At 47.7% G+C, this 23,595-nt stretch overlaps 2 protein-coding genes across 2 annotated transcripts; both read right to left on the bottom strand.

Annotated features, from left to right (window-relative positions):
* Positions 1 to 1,047: 1,047 nt before the first annotated feature.
* rem1 (RAS (RAD and GEM)-like GTP-binding 1) lies at positions 1,048 to 6,731 on the bottom strand. Its single transcript, XM_007908678.2, has 5 exons — positions 6,273 to 6,731; positions 3,703 to 4,067; positions 2,788 to 2,864; positions 2,063 to 2,267; positions 1,048 to 1,601 (listed from the first exon to the last, which is right to left on the bottom strand). Exons 1-5 carry the CDS (start codon positions 6,365 to 6,367, stop codon positions 1,324 to 1,326), a joined length of 1,020 nt encoding a protein of 339 aa, XP_007906869.1. The 5' UTR covers positions 6,368 to 6,731; the 3' UTR covers positions 1,048 to 1,323.
* A 3,034-nt stretch (positions 6,732 to 9,765) lies between these two features.
* Positions 9,766 to 21,353, bottom strand: cunh20orf96 (chromosome unknown C20orf96 homolog). The gene is made up of 11 exons (XM_007908676.2): positions 21,225 to 21,353; positions 20,135 to 20,227; positions 18,636 to 18,822; positions 17,340 to 17,464; positions 16,828 to 16,986; positions 16,168 to 16,267; positions 14,668 to 14,825; positions 13,322 to 13,423; positions 12,678 to 12,764; positions 11,776 to 11,894; positions 9,766 to 10,017 (listed from the first exon to the last, which is right to left on the bottom strand). Exons 1-11 carry the CDS (start codon positions 21,297 to 21,299, stop codon positions 9,957 to 9,959), a joined length of 1,266 nt encoding a protein of 421 aa, XP_007906867.1. The 5' UTR covers positions 21,300 to 21,353; the 3' UTR covers positions 9,766 to 9,956.
* Positions 21,354 to 23,595: the final 2,242 nt, after the last annotated feature.

Below are 23,595 nucleotides of genomic sequence, written 5' to 3' on the forward strand. Positions count from 1 at the left end.
GGGTGGGGTCCCCCCAAACCTTGAATCTTGCCAACCTGCGCCTAATACTTTCTGGAATTAGAGAAGCAGGATGCCTCCCTCCAGGGAGGGAGAGAGAGAACGCATTCCATTCCAACAATCTATCTCTGGAATTTCTCTGTGTAGGTGAGATACATGGAAATCTCAGTTTGCTTTGGATACTCTTAAGCACGGTGATGGGTTTCCGCGTGTGTCAAACACCCAGATGGGGGAAAAAAATATTATGGAATCCAATTCCCTCGTTCTGCCCAAACTCCACTCGTTTGCTCCACTCATCTTCCACACGCCAAATCCTGGGAACAGACCACACCCAATAGAGGACACCCCTCTAGCGCCCCCTACTGAGAATTAATAAGAGTTACAGCTACAGGACAAGTGGGAGCAACGTGGCATTTAACCCACGATTTGCCCTTGACCATTGAGTTATTACAGACCAAAGACATGGCTAAAAATTCCTCCAACCATTCGTTTCTTTAGGAACGGCAAATGTCTGAGACATGTCTTAGCGAGCGATGGACAGGTCATCACCTTGGTCGTGTGAACGTCACAGGTATTAAACACCAAGTCTGGTTCTAATCTGAAGGATCGAGTTCCAGCGAGAGCAGTGATGTCCCTCTGACAGCTTGGTCGCTAGGTCAGTAGAGAGGCAAGTATCAGTCCCATCAAGCGCTCAGGCTCCTGCAGTCTCAGGACTCAAGACACTCTATCTATCAAGGATTGGCAAATGGGATGAAAGTTTCCTGGACGGCAGAATCTCCGAAGAGCATTTTTATGGCTGAATAAAGCTTGTCCCCAAAGCGGTGGTGGTCTTGGTGGTGCTGGGTGGAGGGGAAAGAATTCTCCCCACAAGTCTATTGTCAGCATCTCTTTCATCCTCCATCCATTGATCCCTCCAATCCCTCCCACTCCACCCCCACCCCTGCACCCATTCATCCGTTATCCATCAATCCATTCCTTTATCCATCCAATACTCTGAGATCCTGCCCTGCATGAAGGGCACTATATAAATGCAAGTTGTTGTTGTTGTCTCCTCTGGTGCTCTGTGCTCGGGGGGAGCAGAGGAGGGGGAGAAGGAGAGGGGGGTCACGCCCAGCCACGCTGCCTGTCAGGCTCAGTTCTCATTAGGTTCATTGTGTTGACGAGGCAGCTGGTGGAGCGAGCAGTGAGCAGGCCAGGGGGTCAGGGCGGGAACAACATAAGAGAACGGAACACAATCCTGGGTGGGTTTCACCAGTCTCCAGCCACTGTCCAGACCCCCCCCCACCCTGTTGTCGAAACGCTTTCCTGGACGGATCACCCACATCTCTAGGGTACGGAGAGGTCATGGCAGGACTTAGACCTGACTTTTAAGGCCATTTTCTTGTTGTTTTTGGCCACCAGTTTGTCCAGGAACCTGCGGGCTCTCTTCGTCATGCTCTCCCTGCGCTTCAGGCTGGCCATCCTCCGCTCGTTGGCCTCCTTGCTGTCTCTCCGCAGCCGGATCTGCCGCACCACCCCCTCGAACAGCTCCCTGACATTGTGCTGCAGAGTGGCCGAGGTCTCGATGAACTTGCAGTCGAACACCACAGCGCACGTGCGACCCTCTGTAACACACCCAGAGCACTGCGTCAGGGACCCAGAGCCACACTGCACAGTAAACACCAGAACCCTCACTCACTCTGGGTGGGATTATGTAAAAGGATTTAGGGTAAGAACTGACGAGCGTTGGGGTAAAGAGGGGGAGTGCTGGGCGGAGGAGAGGAGGCTGGGGAGGGAGTGGGGGGCAGTGCTGGGGGTGGGGGGAGGGAGTGGGGGGCTGTGCTGGGCGATGGAGGGGAGGCTGGGGAGGGAGTGGGGGGCTGTGCTGGGCGGTGGAGGGGAGGCTGGGGAGGGAGTGGGGGGCTGTGCTGGGTGATGGAGGGAGGCTGGGGAGGGGGGGGGGGGGGCTGGGTGGGAGGGGAGGCTGGGGAGGGAGTGGGGGGCTGTGCTGGGTGGGGGGCGGGGGAGGGGCTGGGGGAGGGAGTGGGGGGCTGTGCTGGGCGGAGCGAGCACATGTGTATCTCACCCTCCACAGACACCTCTCGGCACCGCACGAGGTCGCTCTTGTTCCCCACTAAGATGATGGGGATGTTCTCCGCTTGCCTTGTCCTCCGCAGTTGGATGCGAAGCTCAGACGCGCTCTCGAAGCTCGCCCGGTCAGTGATGGAGTACACAATAACATAGGCGTTTCCCACCTGCATACAGTAATCCTGCACCCAGGGCTCCTCACCCTGGAGGGGTGGGGGGACAGGTTGGAGGGGAGAGACAACAGAGTAGATTGTAACCAGCAAGCACCATTGACAGACCCCTGGGACACCCCCTCCCCCTCTCCACACACCTGTGGTCCCTCCCCACGCTGTTCAGAACCGTAAACTGAGGTCCCGTCTGCCTTAAAGATCCCGCGGCGCTATTTGAAAAGAGGAGGGAGGGAGTTTCTCTCTCTCTCCCGGTGGCCAACAATCCCCCAAATAAAATGTGGTCACTCAACCCGCAGCTGTTTGTGGGGCGCTGCTGTGCGCAATTGGCTGCCATGTTTCATCCACAAAATATACAGTCACTATACTTTACAGTATATTCTGTGAAGCGCTTTGGCATGTCTCGAAGGCGTGATAAGGCGCTGTATCAAATGCAAGGATTGTCATGAACTTCGCTCAGGGTGGGTGGGGGGTATGTGGGATGCTTGAGGGGTGAGGGGCAATGGAGCGAGGAGGGGAGGGTAGTGGAGGGAGGGGAGCGATCCGCTGAGTGTACCTCGCTCCCCCATGTGTCCATGACTATCAGAGTCGTGTCCTCTCCATCCACGGTTAGGGTTCGCTCATAGGAATCCTCTGTAAAGAAATCATCACAAATAAAGTGAGGGAGAGGAAGCAAAACAGAGAGGGGCAGAGAAATAGAGAGGGAGAGAGAGAGAGAGAAAGAGAGAGTCTCTCTCTCTGGGGGGGTGGGTCAACGTGTTTTCAAAGAAGTGACGGCTGTTAGTCAGCCAGTCTGCCCCCCCAAACCCCAGCAAAAGTTATAATTAAATTTTAGTCATAACCCAAAGGTGCCAAAAAAAGTGTTAAAACTGTATAATAAGTGAAAGCTGTAGCCGATCCCCATCAAAATAGTCTCCATAGTGACAGCCTGGGGTCAGGGCATGGGGTGGGGGGTTGGGGAGGTCACTACACTCTGGTTTATCGTTGTTCTCATGTGTTTCCAATTTTATCCTCTGGGTCCAGAGTTGAACCCAACCCTGAGCCGCTCTACCCCGTACTCTCAATACTAATAACCCCGGCTTTCCATCCAGCTCCTCAATAGCGCGTCTCAAGGCACCAAGTGAGCCAGTATTTATCCCCCACTCCCCACACGAGCCTCCACTCTCCTTCTTTCTCTCCCCCACCCTCCCCCCCCGTACTCTCCCTCTCTCTCTTTCTCCCACTCCCCTCTCACTCGCTCGCTCCCCCTCTCCCTCACTCCGGGATCCCCACCTGCTCGCTTCCCCCCACTCCCTCGTCCACTCCCCCCCCCATCACGTCAACCCGACTTGACCCCTTGCTCCCCTTTCCCTTCTTGCTCACCCCCCCCCCCCCACCAGTGTGGTCATTTACCCTCGATGCGCTCGCTCCCCCCATTCCCGTCCCGTCCCCCCACTCATGCATGCCCCCACCCCCCAGCACGGTCTCTTACCCCCGCCGTGCTCGCTCTGAGCGTCCTGAGCTCCAGCGAAGAAGTTGGCGAGGCTGGACTTGCCCACCCCTCCATCGCCGAGTAAAACCACCCGGAATATTCCGCAGCCGGAATCGCTGGAAGCGTCGGAGGAGGAGGAGGAGGAGCTGCCGCGCTGGCCGGCGAGCGAGTAACCGAGCGGTGACGACGGCTGAGCTCGGGGAGGGCGAGCGAGAGGCTCCCAGTCGGCGGTCAGGCTGAGGACAGGGTGGGCTTGCGGGTGGGGGTGAGGGGTCCTGTGGGCCGAGGGTACAGGAGAACTGGCCCGTCTCCTCAACGAGCTGTGGCTATTGCTTCGCTGCGAGTTTAGAGTCATCTTTGAGAGGCTAATGGGAAACAAGGGAACACCAGGGATCAGATCAATAATAAATATCATAATTCACGATAATAAGAGTAATAATTAATAAGCCTCACATTCAGTGACAGTGGATCGTCTCAAAGCACATAGCAGGTATCTGCTGACATGCGTAGTGACTGTGTATTTGTGTACCTCTGTGTATTTTTTGTGTCAGCCTGGCTCTCGGTTGGTAATGCAAACACCTCTGATCATAAGGTCGTGGGTTAAACTAACGCCTTGTCAGTCCCAAAGCGCTTCACGGAATATACTGCCAAGTGAATTCATTGTGTATTTTGTGGGTGAAATGTGGCAGCAAGTTTGCCACAAACAGTCGTGGATTGAGTGACCAATTTTTTATTTGGGGCGATTGTCGGCCAGGACACTGGAGAGAGAGAGAGAGAGAGAGAGACAGAGAGGAACTCCTTTCTCTTTTCAAATAGCGCCAGGGGATCCTTGACATCCACCTGAGCAGACAGACAGGACCTCGGTTTAAAGTCTTATCCAAAGGATGGCACCTCTGACAATGCAATTCCCCCCAGGGCTGCATTACAGTGTCATCTTAGACTACGTGACTCAAAGTCCCGACGTGGGGCTTGAACCCACAAACTTCTGACTCAGAGGCGAGAGTGCTACCGCTCAAAAGCGATCCACCAATCAACTAACAACCGGGTTCCTACTACTGCAGAGGTAAGTAAACAGAGGGGTGGAGTTAAGAAACTTGGCTAAGGACCCAGTAATTGAACCCAGGTCCTCTTGCCCGAGAGGCGAGGGCGCTAACCAGTTCGCTACAGGACTCGTTAAATAAAGCTTACAATCTGGGACACGGGGGGAGAGAAACTCACAACTCTTTTCTGACAATGTTGCGGGATCTTTCAACGCCCGTCTGTACAGGGGACCCCTCGGTTTTGACTAATAATTAATTTCTCCGCTGTCTGGTGGGATTTGCAGTGACCCAGCCGCTTGGAATGCAGAGGTCCGAAACGCTGTCTGTCCGGCACCTTGGGACGTTCTCCCGATGTGAAAGGCGCTATACAAATGTTATTTTGTTGTTGTTGTTAAGAGTTAGGCTTCACCAGGGACAACAACAACAATAGCTTGCACAACCCAGCGTGCTTGATAATGCGGAGCACGATACCCCAGCCCGGGGGGGAGGGGGATAAAAAAATACCAAAATATAAATATATACAGGGATAGAGGAAGATAAAGTTTTGGGGCGCGGGTGAAAGGGCAAACTTTTATAATAGTAATAATAATCCTTATAATAATAATAATAATCCTTGCATTTGATATAGCGCTTTTCACATCAGGAGGACATCCCAAAGCGTTTCACAGAACACACTGTAAAGTGAATTGACTGTATATTTGTGGGCGAACGCGGCAGCCAATTGCACACAGCAATGTCCCACAAACAGTCGCAGATTGAAAATGACCAATTTATTATTGTTTTTGGTTTTGGAGGATTATTATTAGGCTCTGTGTGGAGTAAGGAAACTTGCCCAAGGTTTCGCCCTCTGCCTGGAATTGAACTCAGGTCTCTCACTTGCAAAGCGAGTGCTCTAACCACTGAGCTACAGGACTCCAACGTTAAGCTGACCAATTTCCATCCGGCGCCCTACACACAGCGGACAGAGAAAAACAGAGAGAAAAACAGGACAATTTTGTTTTTTCTCTCTGCTCTGACACAGACACGAAACCCACCCCCCCAGCCCCCCTCCCACCCCAAAAAAGTTTCAGCCACCCAGCAAAAGTTCTGACGAAAGTCTTGGAAAAAGATTTGACAGAAAGTGAACTGCTTCAGTGAGTAAGTAGTAAACTTATGGAACGGGCTCCCGAGGGAGACGGTGAAAGCAGAAAGTGTTGCTTGTTTCAAGAACAAAGTAGATAATAGTCATCGTTGTTATTGATAGATTTCTCCTGAAGAATACTATCTGGGAGATACAGTATATAGTTTGGGACACGACATGTTGAGCGACTGCCAGGATAGCGGAAGGCGAACTAAATGGACCGTGGTCTGCTTTCGCCAGCAAATTCTTATGGTATGAACTTGTGCGATTTGTGTCTGGATGCTCTGCCCTCCCCTCCCTCCCCGATTTCACAAACCTTTTCTTTCTTTCCCTCTTTCTTGCTCGCGTTCAGAAACCGATCGCCAGAGAATGACTGAAGTTCAGAGGAAGCTTAAATAAATGTTACTTACTGCCCAGCGCGTGAGTCCAGCCCGCTCTGTTGCCCCCTAGTCCTGATCCGCGAGTTTCTCTGTCCACACCCCGTCATCGGTCTGTTGCTCCACATCTGCTGTGACTGCTTGTTTTTTCCACTGGGAAAAGTTGTGTGTTGTGGAGCTATTGACCAGAGTTTTGTGAAGGAGGAGGGGGGTCGGGGGGGAGAGCAGGAACCACTGTGTGTGTGTGTGTGTGTGTCTGCTCCTTCAAAACATGTACAAGAGAGTCTCTTTATACACCAGCCACTGTCCGTAACGATCGGAGCAGATCAGAGCCACCGAATGTCACATCCTAGGAACGGGCAGCATGTGGCTTTGTTGTTGTAGAATTCACATCTGTCTTTAAAGGGGCAGCATCGTCTCGGAGCAGCCTTCACCATTCCAGAAGGCAGCAACAGGGGACTTGGACCCACTGCTCAGCTCCTGTCACCAGCTCTGACTGACGGAGCCCAAAGAGGAATGGATTTCAGTCTGTGCAAAAGCCACAGGGTCACTCAGAGGTGGAGCTTTCACATTGGGAAGGAGGAGCAAAGAGTAGACTGAAGATAAAGAGCTGAGCTCAGCAAAAAAGTCTGGTGGTAGCGATGTGCTTCCACTCGTCACCGTTCGTTATGTTTCAGTTTTTGCTTACTGCTTCTTTTCGTTCCCCCTCGGTCAGCCGGGTGTCTGGTACATGCGGAAACCCATCGCGGTGCTTGAAGAGATTCCAAACCAGACCGAGAATTCCATGCGTCCCACCTACTCTTAATAATAATAATCCTCGCATTTGACACAACGCCTCATCACGTCTTTGAGACGTCTCAAAGCGCTTCACAGGATACACTGTAAAGTGGAGCGACTGTGTGTTTTTGTGGACAAAACGCGGCAGCCAATTGCGCACAAAGCAATGTCCCCGCAAACAGTCATTGAGTTTGTTCTTTGACAGGAAAATATCTTTCCTCACCTCTTCAATTTTCGTAATGACGACCCTGAGTTTTCGTCCCCTCAGTACTGATTTACCATCCGGGGTAGATTAACCCCCTCCTCCCCCCATTGGAATAATAACTAACGGGAGGAACGAGCTGGTCCGCAACAAAATACGTCAGGTTTTAAACTGAGGGTAAAGAAACATAAGGAAAGTTGGGATGTTCTTGAGATAGGGAAGGGGGACTTTCCTTTAAAGCGTTGGTCTTCGAGTCTGGTGAGGCAAGAGTTAACTGCGACGCGGACAACAAAACGTGTGGGACAAGACTCCTTTATGGAACAAAGGGTAAACTTCACTCCACAAATGTTATGAGCCATCTGCTGGGGAACCCAACGTGAGGTTTGGTGCTGCCTCCTGTTGGACCGTTGGAATATTAACAGGAGGCTATTGTAAGATATTATTATGATAATAATTATTCCTTTGAATACAACAGCTTTCATGTCAGGAGGACGTCTCAAAGCGCTTCACAGGGTTTACAGTAAAGTGTAATTATATAGCGCCTTTCTCGCGGGACGCTATCCCATGTGAAGGCCGCTGCATAAGTGCAAGTTATTGTTGGAGCGACTGTGTGTTTTGGAGGCAAACACAGCACACAACTTGTACACAGCAAACTAACTTGAATTGGGTCTGTCTCTCAGCCCCCGCACCCTCACCAGTGACGTGAAGCAATTTTTTTGTACCTCTCCGACATGTTCCTCTGAGGGGGATTTACTGATGAGTCGAATGGCAGATCGCTTTCCAGGAGGTAATAATCCCTCAAAAAACTTTAAATATAATTTGGTCACTCCATCCATGACTGTTTGTGGGACACTGCTGGGTGCAATTGGTTGCCGCGTTTCACAAACAAAATACACAGTCACTCCACTTTACAGTGTATCCTGTGAAGCATTTAGAGACGTCTCAACAATGTGATAAGGTGCTGTATCAAATGCAAGGATTATTATTAATATTATGAGCCCACTTTGCGATCAATACAGGCTGAAGGTTACTGGCTTAGAACCACTGAGCTCTTACCACGACAACTTGCACTTATATAGCGCCTTTCAAGCAGGGCAGCGTCTCAGAACGTTTAACAGTGGTGGAGCCTGACTCTGAGCCGGTGTGGGTGGGGTGGGGGGAGAACGTGACCTTAAGCACAGTTGAAAAGGAAGGTTTTCAGGCTGGACTTAAAAAATGGGAGGTGGTAAGGCAGAGGGATTGAGGGAGAGTGTCCCACAGTTTGGGGGCAGAGTGGCTGAAAGCATGACTTCCATTGGTGGGGCGGAGGGTGTGAGGGATGAGCAGGAGGCCGGTGCCAGTCGAGTGGAGCCGCTGGGTGGTGGATTGGGGAGTGAGGGGGTCGGAGAGGCAGGGAGATGCCGGAGAGTAAATGGATTTGGGGTACAGAAGAAGGCCTCTCCCCACAATTTTCTAGTAGTTGCAATGAGATAGACACATCGAGGTGCCTGGGGCACTGCACGTTAATTCACTCTCCATCTCCGAGTACGATCTGAGGCAACAACTGCATCATTCATTTCAAAGTGGCCAAAACCACCATTGACCCGGTTCCAATAATTATCCAATTCCCTCCTGAAATATGGCGATGGATGCCGGATTGCCACCACTCTCGGGGCAAAACGCACCATGTTTCAAATACCGCGGCTGCCGAGGTTATGGGTTCACGTCCCCACGTCAGGGCTGCTGCACAGGTCCGAAACCTCCACGGGGTTGAGTTTCTTCCAGTGACGAGATGAACGTGCAAAATTGTCTGTCGTTTCCGTCAGGATGATCAGATTCCAGTGGAATTTCCACTGGGATGGGTGGAGGCGACAGGTGTCTAGTTCCGAACATGGTTAAATATTCACCAGCTGCGATTGTGACAGCTGCGTTCTGCACTGCTCATTAGGAACATGTCATTTAAAGCTACAGTATGTGCCAACACACTGCAAGGACCGCTTAAAAAGGACCGCTTTTCCGGGGGTAAAATAAATTGGTCACTCAATCAAACTGTTTGTGGGACACTGCTGTGCGTAATTGGCTGCTGCGTTTCACCCACAAAATATACAGTCAATTCGCTTTACAGTCTATTCTGTGAAGCGCTTTGAGACGTCTCAATGACGTGATAAGGGGCTTTATCAAATGAAAGGATTATTATTATATTGCTAAAACGATTAACTATACAACGCAAAGCAGTATTTATTCCAGTGGCGGAAACGCAACACAAGTTGACTGCCGCACTTGCTTACAATTACAGAGTCAATAATTGACAATAATCACCCGTGAAGTGATTTGAGACTTTTCAGCACTTTTGGAGTTGTACTTTGTTAGCGAGTGAGTGTTAAGGGGAGTTTAGGCATCGTCAAGTTTCAAATAAACTGAACGAGTTACAAGAACTGTGAGGTGGCCTCAACACCGACATGTCCACAAGGTGAGGTTGGTGTGTACCTCATTATGAGATATTTTGAGGTAACTCTTGGTGATTAAATGCGCTACAAGACCTTAAAAGAGGAAACAACTGAACGAGGAAGAGGTTAATATAAATTTATGATGTGGTTAACATTCAAGCCAACAGGAACTTGGGAAGTGTTTTCTTTCTCCAGCTCTTCAGTCTCTGTACAGTTACTTTCCTCGCTCACCAGCACACATATTGCCCATCTCAATATATCACTAAAATCTCTCTCTCTCGGCCCAAGTCTAACACAGCACGAGCCCCACCACTAGATCGGGAGCCACTCTTCCCTGGGGATGTCCAACACCACGTCCATGTCGGGGGTGCAGCTGTGGGCAGAGGGAAAGAACATTATAATGTCGCTCCACGGCAATCATCACATTTGCCTGCAATTCAGGCTCTACACTTGATGGTAACTATAAACTTGGGAGTCCTGTAGTGGTTAGAGCGCTTGCCTCACAAGCGAGAGGGCCGGGTTCAGCTCTAGGCAAGTTTCCTTACTCCGCATGCCACAAACCTAGCAGTAAGTAGGAATCTGTTTGTTAGTCGATTGACGGATCGCTTTCCGGAGGTAATAAACCCTCAAAAAAAAAGGATCACTCAATCCACAACTGTTCGTAGGACACTGCTGTGCGCAATTGGTTGCTCTGTTTTACCCACAAAATACAAAGTCACTCCACTTCACAACATATTTTGTGAAGAGCTTCAAGACATCTCAACACGATAAGGTGCTATATCAAATGCAAGGAGTACTATTATTATAAAACACATGGAGATGTTTGAGCCTAATCGGACTATAAAAATGCAAGCTCTTCTTTAGTAAGGACAAGTCTTTTTAGGCCTCTGTTATTCTACCTTGTAGCAGCTGGGACTGCTTTATAATCTGAAACCTGGAGAGAGACTATTTCTCTCTGTCTCTCCCCACACCCCACCCACTGTCCTCTTATACATCTCACAGTATTAACAACTGGACACAGCTGGATGAAACCGTAACCAGCCAAGTTGGGACGAACGTGGTCTCCTTTAATTAGCTTTAATAACTTGCAATGCAATGATACCATTACGACTGGTGTCACATAACTCTTACTATTATCCTGGCTTCACTGAATGTTTAGCATGGCTGGGCATGGAAGCAATAATCTGCCAATTAAATAGAGGCTTTCATTGTCTGGCTTGCAGTCTGAAACCCTGAAATTCCAGCCTCCTTTAGCCTGTGAGACCATTTGTTAACAAAATATTGAAGACTGTGCAGATCATGGAAATTCTCTTCTCTTCGTTCATTTACACAGCATCCCTCACACAGGGCAGCGTCCCAGAGCGCTTGACAGTGGCGGAGCACGACACCGAACCAGGGGGAGGAGGAAGTGACCATAGGCATGGTCGAAGAGGAAAGTCTTCAGGTGCGATCTGAAGATTGGGAAGGATGGGGCAAGGCGGAGGGATAGAGGGAGAGGGTAGTGGTTGAGAGCTGGTGGTGGAGTGGAGACTTAATTAATTAAATTAAAAATTAATTCAGTCTTAATTTGGAAGCCAGTTTTACGCAGCTCATAAAAAGACACCGTCTTCCAAAACATTCTAAATATAATAATCCTTACATTTGATATATGTCATCCAGATGTCTCAAAAGTGCTTCACAGGTAATTGCTCTCATTGCAGTGACTATAAGTAGGTACACACAACAGTCAATTTCACCACAGCAACAACTTGCATTTATATGGTGGCCTTCAAACGGATAGCCTCTCGATGTGAAAGGCTCTACGGATTCAAAGATCAAATGCAAGGATTATTATATCATGCTGGCTCAAAAGGATGGGCAATAGCAACGAGTGTTTAGATTATCTGGATTTGTACGGTCTGTATTTATCAATGCACTGTACACATTTGCTGGGTGCATCTAAGATTATCAGAGGACTGTGATACATCACTGATGATTCCATCCCCAACTCTCAAGTTACCCCTTTGCACTGCACAACAATGCATCCTCAGTCCTTCCGATCCCCTCTTTCCTCTCTTCACCCACCCCACCCACATCCCCCCCCCCCACTCCGTAAGAGACCTGGTTGAAAAGCCACGCTGCTAAAACGTACTGAGGCTCTTTTTTCAGGACGTCAGAAAAGATCTCCTTCCTGGTGTCTATCTTTGTTTCCTGCAGATGCAGCAGTTTCTTCTCCAACTCCAAATTGCTCATTTCAATCTCTTGGTTCATCTGCATGTTAATAAAGAAAAGTTCATCCATTACCAAGCTGCAAATGGTACTTTTATTTTTTTTTAAAAAATGGTCATTCTGTGTTTCATTAATAATAACTCGGTTTAATGTCTCATCCGAAGGTCAGCATCCCCAATAATGCAAAAGCAACAACAATAAATTATGTTTGTATAGCTCTTTTCAAGTCAAGAGGATGACCCAAGGTGCTGGACCATCAGGGATCCACACCCGAGTGCTGCATTGGAGCATTATTCTGAGAGTAATATTTCTCCCTTACTGAAGGGAACAGTAACGATAAGGTTATACTGTTGATGGCACAAAAAAGCAGCAAGCAATAAACCAGAAGATAGTCTCAAGATGTTAGAGTCAAGGTTGGGATGTACACTGTTAGAATGTGAATAACAATCTTTGCATTTGATACAGCGCCTTATCAAGCCTTTGAGACGTCTCAAAGCGCTTCTCAGAAAACACTGCAAAGATGACCTTGTGTTTTGTGTGCGGTAGTCAATTGTGCACAGCAGTGTCCCACAAACAGTCGTGGATTGAGCAACTACTCAATCCACAGGCTATAGTCTGTAAAGCGCTTTGAGACGTCTCAATGATGTGATAAGAAGCTATATCAAATGCAAGGATTATTATTATTGGTTTCAATAAACTTAATGTATTTGCAATGTCAGACCCACAACGGACACTCTCCCTCCCTCTAACCTCCCTCTGAACTCTTCCAAGGGCTGATGAAGGGGATGGTGTCCATGTACAGAGTCTGGCATTTTCTACACTCACCTCTTTGTGAATCTCGATTTCTTTTTTCATGACAGCATTGTGGAAAAGCAGCTGCTGCAATCCTGAAGGGATGAAGCGAATTTTATCCTGCAAAAGAAAAAAGATGAATTTTTAACCAATTAAAGCGCAATGAAAGTTTGTATAAGCGGTTATTAAAGGTAATTTTTTAAAAAAAAGACTAATTAAATTATAACCCTTCTTCTACGCTGAGGAATTTCATCAGCTTTGATGTTTCCTGCTGAGGAGATCAGGGAGACAGACACACGTTGAGCTATCCATACTTCGGATGGGACGTTTAAACCAAGGTTCAGCTAAATTTTAATAATAAAGATCCTATGGTAGTTGTTTTGAAAACAAAAGAGTTTCTCCCAGTATCCTGGCCAACAATCCTCCAAATTAAATAAAACAATGTGGCAGCCAATTGCTGCCACATTTCTTTTTAAGGGATTATTACCCCCGGAAAGCGATCCGCAAATCGACTAACAACCAGGTTCCTTCTTACTGATAGGTAAACAGAGGCATCTGAGTACGGAAATTTGCCTAAAGTTTCACCCCGCCCGGGAATTGAACCCGGGTCCTCTCGCTTGCAAGGCAAGCACTGTAACCACTACACCTCAAGACTCCAACTTTACATTTTAACTAACCTTTGCCACCTTGATTAATATTTCTTCCTCTGTTTCTTTCACCGTGGCTTCCAACTTTCTCATTTCAGTCTGTGCGAAGCCCTCCACCTCCTCACGTTCGGCCTGTCAGATGCCAACAAAGATGACGTTACTTTATACACTGGAGGCCACTGTCCCTCCGCAGAATGCCGTGAAATAGAACCCAACATCGCTGAAGATCAAACTCCCCCCACAGTACAATGGCACCTCTGTTCAAACCACAACCATTTGTCTGGTGTTGTCTGTCAACCCAGAACACAAACGCTCACAAGAGACAGTGAATCAATCTGCCCCACAAAGCTCACCTCGATGCTCTGATACACAAGGCAAACTGGCGAGAGCGTGTTTCGGTATCACCGGAGCCCCTCGATGTGCTTCACAGTGTGACAACAGAAAGTAAGCAAAGCCTTGTCTTTACCAAATAAGATTTGTGGATGATTCTTCATTTGTGTCAATCAATATTTCATATGTGAAGCAGAACACGTGGAACATAGTTTGGGACACGACATGCGCAAGCGACTGCCAGGATGGTGGGTGGCGAACTAGATGGTCCTTGGTCTTCTTTCGCCAAGCAATTCTTATGTGGCTTAGAAGTGTAGAAAAGGTTTATAGGTGGAGTGTGGAAAGTGGGGGAGGGGGAGAGAGAGAATGTCATTGTATTCATACCAAAGAGATGAATTACTGCTGATTTTTATGACATTGGTCTGAAGTTTATTTTCTACTAAAATCTAAATGATTTGCCACTTGAACTCATATTAGGTTAAACATTTGCCTGTTGAACCCTCTCAACGTGTTGCTTTTCTCAGATATTGCTGTTTTGGAGTTCGTCACTTTCACAGCTTATGAGCACAAGATGAAAGCACGTTTAGTTTCCCTACAGACAGAATCAGCCGACTGCCATCAGCGTCTCTCTCTCTCCGATGGCAGGATTGATGTCACTCTAATCGGCTTTGCCCCAATCAAAACGACTTTCATTGTAGTCAGGAGATTGGGTCATAGCTGGAGCACAGCTGAGCCCCAGGCAAGGGGGTTAAATGAACACTGCTTGTAATAAATTCTTTAAAGACTCATGTGGCACGAGCTGAACAGTGTGGAAATTAAAGACACTGGGTTACCAGACACAGGATATAGCATGTCTGACCCTGTTACCCTGTTTCCAGCCTGGGCAATGAAAGGAACTCGATCAATCATGCGCTAGGAATCAATAGGCATGTGCTTCACGTGTTCTCTCTATAAGGGATGGAAAATATGGATTCATTACAGCAACAGATCATAGTATGGTTCCCATTGTTTCACAACAAATGGGGGAGAGGATAGGGTCATTTTACCTGCTGTATTTGTGGAAGTTTCTTAACCTCTCGCTGGAGTTCCGCGATTCTCAAGGCGTTTACAGGGAATTCCTTGTCCTTATAAGTCTTCAGTGTGCGAAGTTCCTGACGAGCTTTCTGAATCTTTGCATTCACTTCTTGCATTTTATCTTCTATCTCTTTAAGACACAGAAGCACACCCGGCAACAGATTTGTTCAGCCTCTTGTTCTCAAAAAGAAAACGAAAACAAAGTGAATAATGTTGAGAAATGACTTTGTTGAGAAAATTATAATATATAATAGTAATCCTTGCACTTGATATAGCACCTTATCATGTCATTGAGACGTTTCAAAGCGCTTCACAGAATATACTGTAACGTGAATTGACTGTATATTTTGGGGGCGAAACGCAGCCGCCAATTGTGCACAGCAGCGTCCCGCAAACAGTCGTGTTTATAAATTAATTATATTTTATTATTATTCAGTTTATTATTATTACTAATTCATTTTTATTACAAAGCCCAACTGAGAGAGAAATTAACACATATCAGAAACAACAATAATAAAAAGCAAAATACAGCAAATGCTGGAGATCTGAAATAAAAACAGAAGTCGCTGGGAACACACAGCAGGTCAGGCAGTGTCTATGAGCTCTGATGAAAAGTCATCGACCTGAAACGTTAACTCACTTTCCTCTCTCCATAGATGCTGCCTGACCTGCTGCGTGTTCCCAATGACTTGTTTTCATTTCAGAGAGAACAATTATTGAAGTCGGTGGGGTCTTGTAGCTCAGTGGTTAGAGCACTCACCTCGCAAGTGAGAGACCAGGGTTCAATTCCCGCCAGGTCGAAACCGTGGGCAAGTTTCCTTATTCCACACGCCTGATAATAATCCCACAAGAAAGCAAAATAATAATTTGGTCAGTCAATCCTTGACTGTTTGTGGGACACTGCTGTACGCAATTGGCTGCCGCGTTTCGCCCACAAACATACATTCACTTTACAGGATATACTGTGAAGCGCTTTGAGACGTCCCGAAGACGTGAAAAGCTCTATATCAAATGCAAAGATTATTATATATCATATTATTGAAGCATCCTTGGTCAATGCAGGTTTTTCAATTTAGCTACTGCGCTCACTAACTCTTCCAGGCTAGAATACTGGAGGCCTGAAATTTCACCTCGGCTTAGCCCGCGAAACCATTGTGTCTTATCATATAACATAGTGGTCCAACTGGCGGGTCGATTTCATCTGACCCCCCCGCCCACCCCGCCCCCCCTCCATTTCATCTGGCCCACTCGCTCCTGCCATAACCCTAAATTTTATGTTATGTGTCTGGAAGGGAAACACAAAATATTGCTTATCCAGCCCAGGGACGTTTCTCGCCGTGTAAGATTTATGTGAGAATTCTTGGGAATCAATCTTAACCTGTAAATCGTCTTCCAGGCCAGTGGCAGAAACTTTGATAAATATTCTTCATGATAAAGAAATAAATTCAGAACCTAAACAGCTGTGTGCTGACCTTTGAGGTTTTCCGCCACCATTTTCTCAGTTGCTTCAAAGTCAGATTTGGCCGATTCAATATCCTGCCGCTCCCACTCCCCAATGCCTGAAATTCCAATCTTACAATTCAAAATGAAAGCAGAAAAATTACGATGACTGAGTGATAAAATAATACTAATCCTTGCATTTGATATAGCGCCTCATCACGTCGCCAAGATGTGTCAAAGCACTTCACAGAATATACTGAAAAGTGTAGTGACTGTGTGATGCTGGAGATGAGCAAATAATTATATTTACAACAAAAACAACAATTTGTATTTATAAAGTGCCTTTCACAAATGTCCCAAGGTGCTCGACAGACCTGGACTTTATCCTCAGCCCTCTCCCTTTCAATATCTACACGTGTGCCCACTTGGGCAATGTCACCCACAGGCATGGGGTTAAACCTCCACATGAATGCAGATATCACCCAACTTTATCTCTCTGGCCCCACCCTTGATTTTGAGTACCACTGCTGCACTAAGCAATTGGAGTGAGAAGTTCATCTTGCTGCTCATGGCTCTGATAGAGGGCCACAGATGAAATTGTAGCCTTGTTTTTTCTCCACCGGTGAGAGGGCTGACGCGCTCTGCGTGACCTGATGTGGATTTCCAATTACAGCGCATTGTCAGCCACATACCCTAAGCTTCTCATATTGCACCAGAAGGTGTCTTGCATCCATCATGGCAGCATCGTCTGACATGGTGATCTCCTTGGTCTTCTTGATGTTCATTTCCTTGAGGATGGAGCAGTGCTGCTCGTATTCTGTCATCTCCTTCTTCTTTGCCAATATGAGATACTGTGAAACACAAACACACCTTTTTGGGCTGGTGGATCCCACAACGACTTACATTGATTATAAGATGTCTGTGAGACGCTGCACGCTCCTCCACAAATATTACACATTGGAACAAAGACCCAACAACAAACAACAACAAATTACAGTTGTATAGCACCTTTCATGTCGGAAGGACGTCCCAAGGTGCTGGTTGCATTGTCTACATTAGTTTCCCACATCCAAATACCTGCCTCTCACACTCACACAATCTGGAATTGTACAGTTTCTATGCAGCCTACTTTTAGTTTCCATTTACTTGTCATATCTTCCTTTAAAATACTACAAGTTAATTTGAACAGTAAAGTTGTACTTACCTTAAGAATTTTGACTTTTTGTTTCACGTCAAGCAGGCAAACGTCATCACTTCTCAAGATTCTCTTCTTACTCCACGCATGACTACATTGCAGTGAGCACAGTTTAGAAGTACATACCTGCGTACCTAAAATGGACCGAATAACATAAGATTTTGCTGGCAAAAGAAGACCAAGGTCCACACAGTTCGCCTTCCACCATCCTAGCAGTCGCTTAACATGTCATGTCCCAAACTATATACTGTATCCCGAGATATTATTTTCTAGCAGAAATCTAATTTGTTCTTGAAACAAATGACACTTTCAGCTTCCACCGTCTCCCTATGGAGTCTGTTCCATAAGTTTACTACTTGCTCTCTGAACTATTGTCTCTGCAAATTTGTACTGAATTTATCTCTCTTCAATCGCAGGCCAAGTCCTCAACAAAATGCGTTGAAAATAATAAATTATTCTTTTTGTATTGAATCATGTAACGCATTGGCTATTGATCAACCTGGAGTCCGTTCGAAGGCAATAACACATGGAGGTGTTTAAGAGGATTTTAGGTACTGTAATTTCTTTTATCTTGTACTTTGCGAACATCAAGGTGTTACTATGATACACAGTTTGACACTTCCTTCTTCCTGCACTGGCTACCCGGCACACAGCTCCCAGCAACTGATGGAAACGCTCTCGCGAGCTTGTTTGCAAGAGTGACATATCAACCCAGAATCGCTGACCAGCAGTCATTTCTGTAGCCTGACTTTATGGACCCCGACCACTATGACACCAACAACTTGCTCAGGGTAGCGCCCCAGAATGCTTGAGAATGGCGAACCTTGGGGGAGGTGACTGTAGGCACGGTCGAAGAGGAAGATCTTCAGGTGCAACCTGAAGATGAGGAAGGAGGGGGCGAGGCAGAGGGAATGAGGAAGAGTGTTCCAGAGTTTTGGGATGTAGTGGCCACCAATGGTGGAACGGAGGGTATGAGGGACATGCAGGTGGCTGGAGCCAGTCGAGCGGAGAATAACTGATTGGGAGTATCGGAGAATGGGGAGTAAAAGCCGGAGGATTTTATGGGGGCGAGGCAGCCAAAGTGAGCGCACGGAACATTATGTTGTAATGGAGTCAGACTATAACGCTGATCGAGCAGAAGGATTTAAAATAAAATGACATTTAATTTAGTAGCGGAGGTTAGCAGCACATCCAGTTCATGTTTATTTCAGCAGGACATCAGTGCAAACTGAATATATGATGGGCAGCCCAGGGAAGACGAGAATTTCTCTTGTCTTAACAGCAGTTTTAAGGGTTAAAAATTACCTTCTAATTTTTTCTGGTCTTGTGGAGTAGATATGAATACTGCTGATTTTCGCTTGTCTTTCTTCAGAAGCTTCAAGTGTCTTCTTAAGGCTCCTGGTGACCACCGGATAGGGGGAAATGACATGTTGGTTGTATCAAACTCCTTTTCATTCTCCTGTTTGGCTGTTCTCTCCCAGGGGCTGTAATCCTATTAGCAGCAAAACAATTTAGAGGAAGATTTCTTAACAGAATTAATTTAAAATATTATATGAAGTGTAAAGAAGCTTCACTTCTTTATAAAGCCCACGACAAACTGTTTTTTTTTGTCAGCTGGGTGTTTGACACATGTGGAAACTCATCACCATTCTTAAGAGTATCCAAACCAAACTGAGAATTCCATGCATCCCACCTACACATGGAAATTCCAAGCTTTTTGAAAGATACTTTATTAGAAATGGTTTAAAGAATAAACAACTGTGGAAGAGAAGAAAAGAATCATTTGTATGGAAAATATTCCAAGCGAGAGACCTGGGTTTGATTCCCGGCAGAGCAAAACCTTGGGCAAGTTTCCTTACTCCACACACTCGCCTGCTAATCATCCCTCAAAAAAAATGGTCACTTCAATCCACGACTGTTTGTGGGACACTGCTGTGCACAATTGACTGCCACATTACCCCACAAATATACAGTACAATTCACTTTACAGTCTATTCTGTGAAGCGCTTTGAGACGTCTTGAAGACCTGAAAAGCGCTTTATCAAATGCAAGGATTATTATTTATTATCCCTATGGAGTATTCCACCTGTGGAGCTCACCCCAGTGAATCATAATATTTTACAGCACATAATTCACATTTTATGTAAAGACGATGTGATAAGACGCTATATCAAAGGTAAAAATAGTTATTATTATTAAAGAAGTTACTCCTAAATTCCTCTTTTGATCTGCTTCTGTCTCCCTTGTATTTCTGCCCCTCACTTGGACTCACCAACAACTCCACCTTATCAAACGCTTTCATAATCTTAAAAACTTCTATCACGTTCCCACTCATTCTTTGTACCATCCCTGTAAATCTTCACCGCGCTCTCGCCAATGATACAATATCTTCTCTGTAATATGGTGACTAGAACTGCACACCATACTCCGAATGTGTCCCCACCCTTTGAAACTCCATCCTTCATTCCCTTCGCCTCGTTCCCTCTCTTGCCTCCTTCAAGGCATGTCTCAAAACCCTCCTCTTCAGCCACTCTCCCTGCTCTCCATCTTCCCCGATCCCGACACCCAGCTCGGATCCAAATCCAGTGCCTTGGGACGTCCTCCCAATGTGAAAGGCGCTATACAAATGTAATTTTGTATTGTAATACATAAATTTAACATGATTTCCTTACTTTTGTAATCTATTCCTCTGGACATAAAGCCAAAGATTGTTTGCATTCTGTGTCCTTGTTCACCTGTGCAGCTACTTTTAGAACCACTTTTAAATGTTACGAAACTAAGTGCTTCTGGGCACTAATACTTACCATTAGATGAAATTCTCTTTCTAAGGATTTCACTAAGCTGTGCTCGGTCTCAGGTTTGCTTTCAGATAACCAGCCATCCTTGTTCCATGGACCCTATGGATAACGTGGCAAATAAGAGATCTAAGATTCCACCCTCCCTGCCCTCCACCCCTCCTGATCCCAACTCCCAGCTCAGGTGCAAATCCTTGACTGTCCAGCATTTTGGGACGTTCTCCCGACATGAAAGGCGTCGCATAAATGTAACTTGTTGTTGTTGTAAAGAAACTAACTTATGTTAGTTTTATGTGTGTGAATGTGGATGTGTGTCTGGGGTTGCGTTAGGGAGCATGTCTGTGTTTGAGGTTGTGTGAGGGTGTTTGTGAGAGGTTGAGTCAAGATGTGTGTGTTTATTGAAGGGGGTGTGTCAGGGGTTATATGAGGGTGTGAGGGGAGGAGGAGATTGTGCTAGGGTGTGTGAGGGGTTGTGGCAGGGTGTTTGTGGGAGAGTATATGTCAGTGGTTCTGTGAGAGTGTGTGTTTGAGGGTTGTGTCTGAGTGTAGATTTATGTGTGTGTGATGGGTTATGTGAGGGTGTTTGAGGATGTGTGTCCAGGAAGGGGATGAGGGCTTGTTAGGGTGTGTGTGTGTGATGGGTTATGTGAGGGCGTGTGTCAGGGTGTGTAAGGGGTTGTGTCAGGGTGTGGGTCGGGGGTGTGAGGGGTTGTGTCAGGGTGTATGTCGGGGGGTGTGAGGGGTTGTGTGTCGGGGGGGGTTTGAGGGGCTGTGTCAGGGTGTGTGTCGGGGGGATGTGAGGGGTTGTGTCAGGGTGTGTGTCGGGGGGGGGGTGTGAGGGGTTGTGTCAGGGTGTGTGTCGGGGGGTGTGTGTGAGGGGTTGTGTCAGGGTGTGTGTCGGGGGGTGTGTGTGAGGGGTTGTGTCAGGGTGTGTGTCGGGGGGTGTGTGAGGGGTTGTGTCAGGGTGTGTGTCGTGGGGGGTGTGAGGCGCCTCTGTTGACTGTTGCTATGGAAACCCAGGGCCCAGGCATTGAGGCCTCCCCCAAAGCCCGGGCCTGCGGCTCCAGCCTCCCCTGATGAGCGGGCGGGCGGCAGTCACCTGACCCTGGCTCTGGCCGTGAGCCTCGATGGGGCTCAGGCCGCCCCGGGCCCCGCTCTCTGGGTTTCGCTCCATCCACCCGCCGGGTCCCGGTGTCGAACCAAGTGTCTGCGCATGCGCTGTCCCACGGGAGGCTGATGCGGGTGGCGGCTGTGCGCATGCGCGCTCTGCGGGCCTCCTGCGCCAGGTCGGCCCGGTTTCACGCCCGATCGGGCGGGTTTCGTGTTGGGCTGTGAAACACGGCCTTTGCTGATTATTTCAGAATAATTATCACGATTCTCAATAATAACAATAATTAATAATAATAATTAATCATATTATATTAATTAATAATAATTATCAGCTGCTCACAGGCGGGGCATGACGTCAGGACTATGCAAATTTGATGACGGTGGGTAATCGGCCAACGTCCATCCTCCCTACCAACAAAACGCGGAATAAAGCGCGTTTGAAATGATATTAGAAAGAAAAGTAAATGTGGAACACGGTCAAATGTTGTGATCGTTCTATCTCAAATGCAATGATGGTGCTTATGATGATTATTATTCTATCAGGATTCACTGTAACTCAAAGGGGGACCGTTCGTCACGAGGTGGGAGGGGTTTGCGGACGGTGTTTTTACGGAGTGTTTCGAGCGTCTCTGAGCTGAGAAACGCGGGTGTGAAGGTGCGCGGCTCTCGCCGACCGCGAGGAGGCGGCAGAGCAGAGCGGAGCGGAGCGGTCGCTGCCCGGTGTCGGGCCCCGCGGTGTGGGCTGTGCCGGTGGTGCGCCGTTGACGGCCGCCGCTCCTGTGTCTGAGGGACTGCGTTCTGAGAGGTTAACCCCCTGAATAACTCAACGAGAGAGCGAGTGGAGGCCATTCAGCCCCTCCAGTCCGTTCCTCCATTTAGTTACATCGTCAACTAACCCTTTCGATTCCAATGTCTCACTTTCTCCTCATATCCCTTTATCCCCACACCCACCCTGCATCCCCCACACCCCCACCCCCACACACCCCCACCCCCCCACATCCCCCCACCCACACACCCACCCACATCCCCACACACCCACCCACACCCCCCCCACCCTGCACCCCCCCACACACCCCCCCACACCCACAGCCCCCCACACCCACAGCCCCCGACACCCCCACACCCACACCCCCACCCACCCCCTACCCCACACACACACACACACCACACACACCCCCCTACCCCACACCCCCCCACACACCCACACACACACCACCCCACATCCACAACCCCACACACCCCCTACCCCACACCCCCACACAGCCCCCACCCACAGCCCCCACCCCACACAGGGCGTAATGAAAGAAGGTGGCGAACCCATGCGAAAGGCACGCATCCACCTGAGGCTCACTCACCCCCTCCCTCACCCACTCACTCACTCCCTCCCTCACTCACTGCCGCCCTCACCCACTCACCCACCCCCTCCCTCCCTCACCCACTCCCTCACTGCCGCCCTCACCCCCTCCCTCCCTCACCCACTCACCCACCCCCTCCCTCCCTCCCTCACCCACTCCCTCACTGCCGCCCTCACCCCCTCCCTCCCTCACCCACTCACTCCCTCACTCACTGCCGCCCTTTATAATAAGGGATCGATGCTACATATCCCGGAAAGCATTAGGGGTGAAGTTGGTAGATTCGCTTTTGGAACAGTATTGATATAGCGCCTGAAGCGCCACGTGATAAGGCACTATAACAAACGCAAGGATTATTATTAACAATAATATTAATATATTATAAATTGAATAATGTTTATTATAATAATAATGAATTATAGCGATGACAATCATGATACAGGGCCTTATCACTTTGTCGAGGCGTCTCAAAGCGCTTCACAGGATATACTGTAAAGTGAATTGACTGTATATTTTGTGAGCGAAACGCGACAGCCAATTGCGCACAGCAATGTCCCCACAAACACTATTTTAAAAAAGCTAAATATAAAATACTGGGCTTGACATTTTTGAGTTTCTTTTTGACATGAGACACAAAACTGCAACGACACGTTTGCATTTACATAGCGCCCAACTGCTAGTTCTTTCCTTTTCCTTATCTTTGTCTCCTTCTTTTACATCGGTAGACAAAAAAACAGCGCACGGCCATCTATTAAGCTCACAAATGCATTTAACAGTGGCACCGCTATTGTGCTGGTTGCTTAGCGATTTTGCACGAACATCCGTGCCTTTTACTCAATAAGTAAATCCCTACATTGATACAGAGCCCTGTCACAATGTCAAACATTTCACAGGATTTTGCTGTCCAATGCAACGACTGTGTATTTGGACGAAAGAGATTTGCTGAGAAATTGTCAACGGGCAATAAAGCACTCAGTGAAACCAGCTCAGCAACCAGGCAGGGATGTC

Source organism: Callorhinchus milii, unplaced genomic scaffold, assembly GCF_018977255.1.
Source record: "Callorhinchus milii isolate IMCB2004 unplaced genomic scaffold, IMCB_Cmil_1.0 Scaffold18, whole genome shotgun sequence".
Lineage (NCBI taxonomy): Eukaryota > Metazoa > Chordata > Chondrichthyes > Chimaeriformes > Callorhinchidae > Callorhinchus > Callorhinchus milii.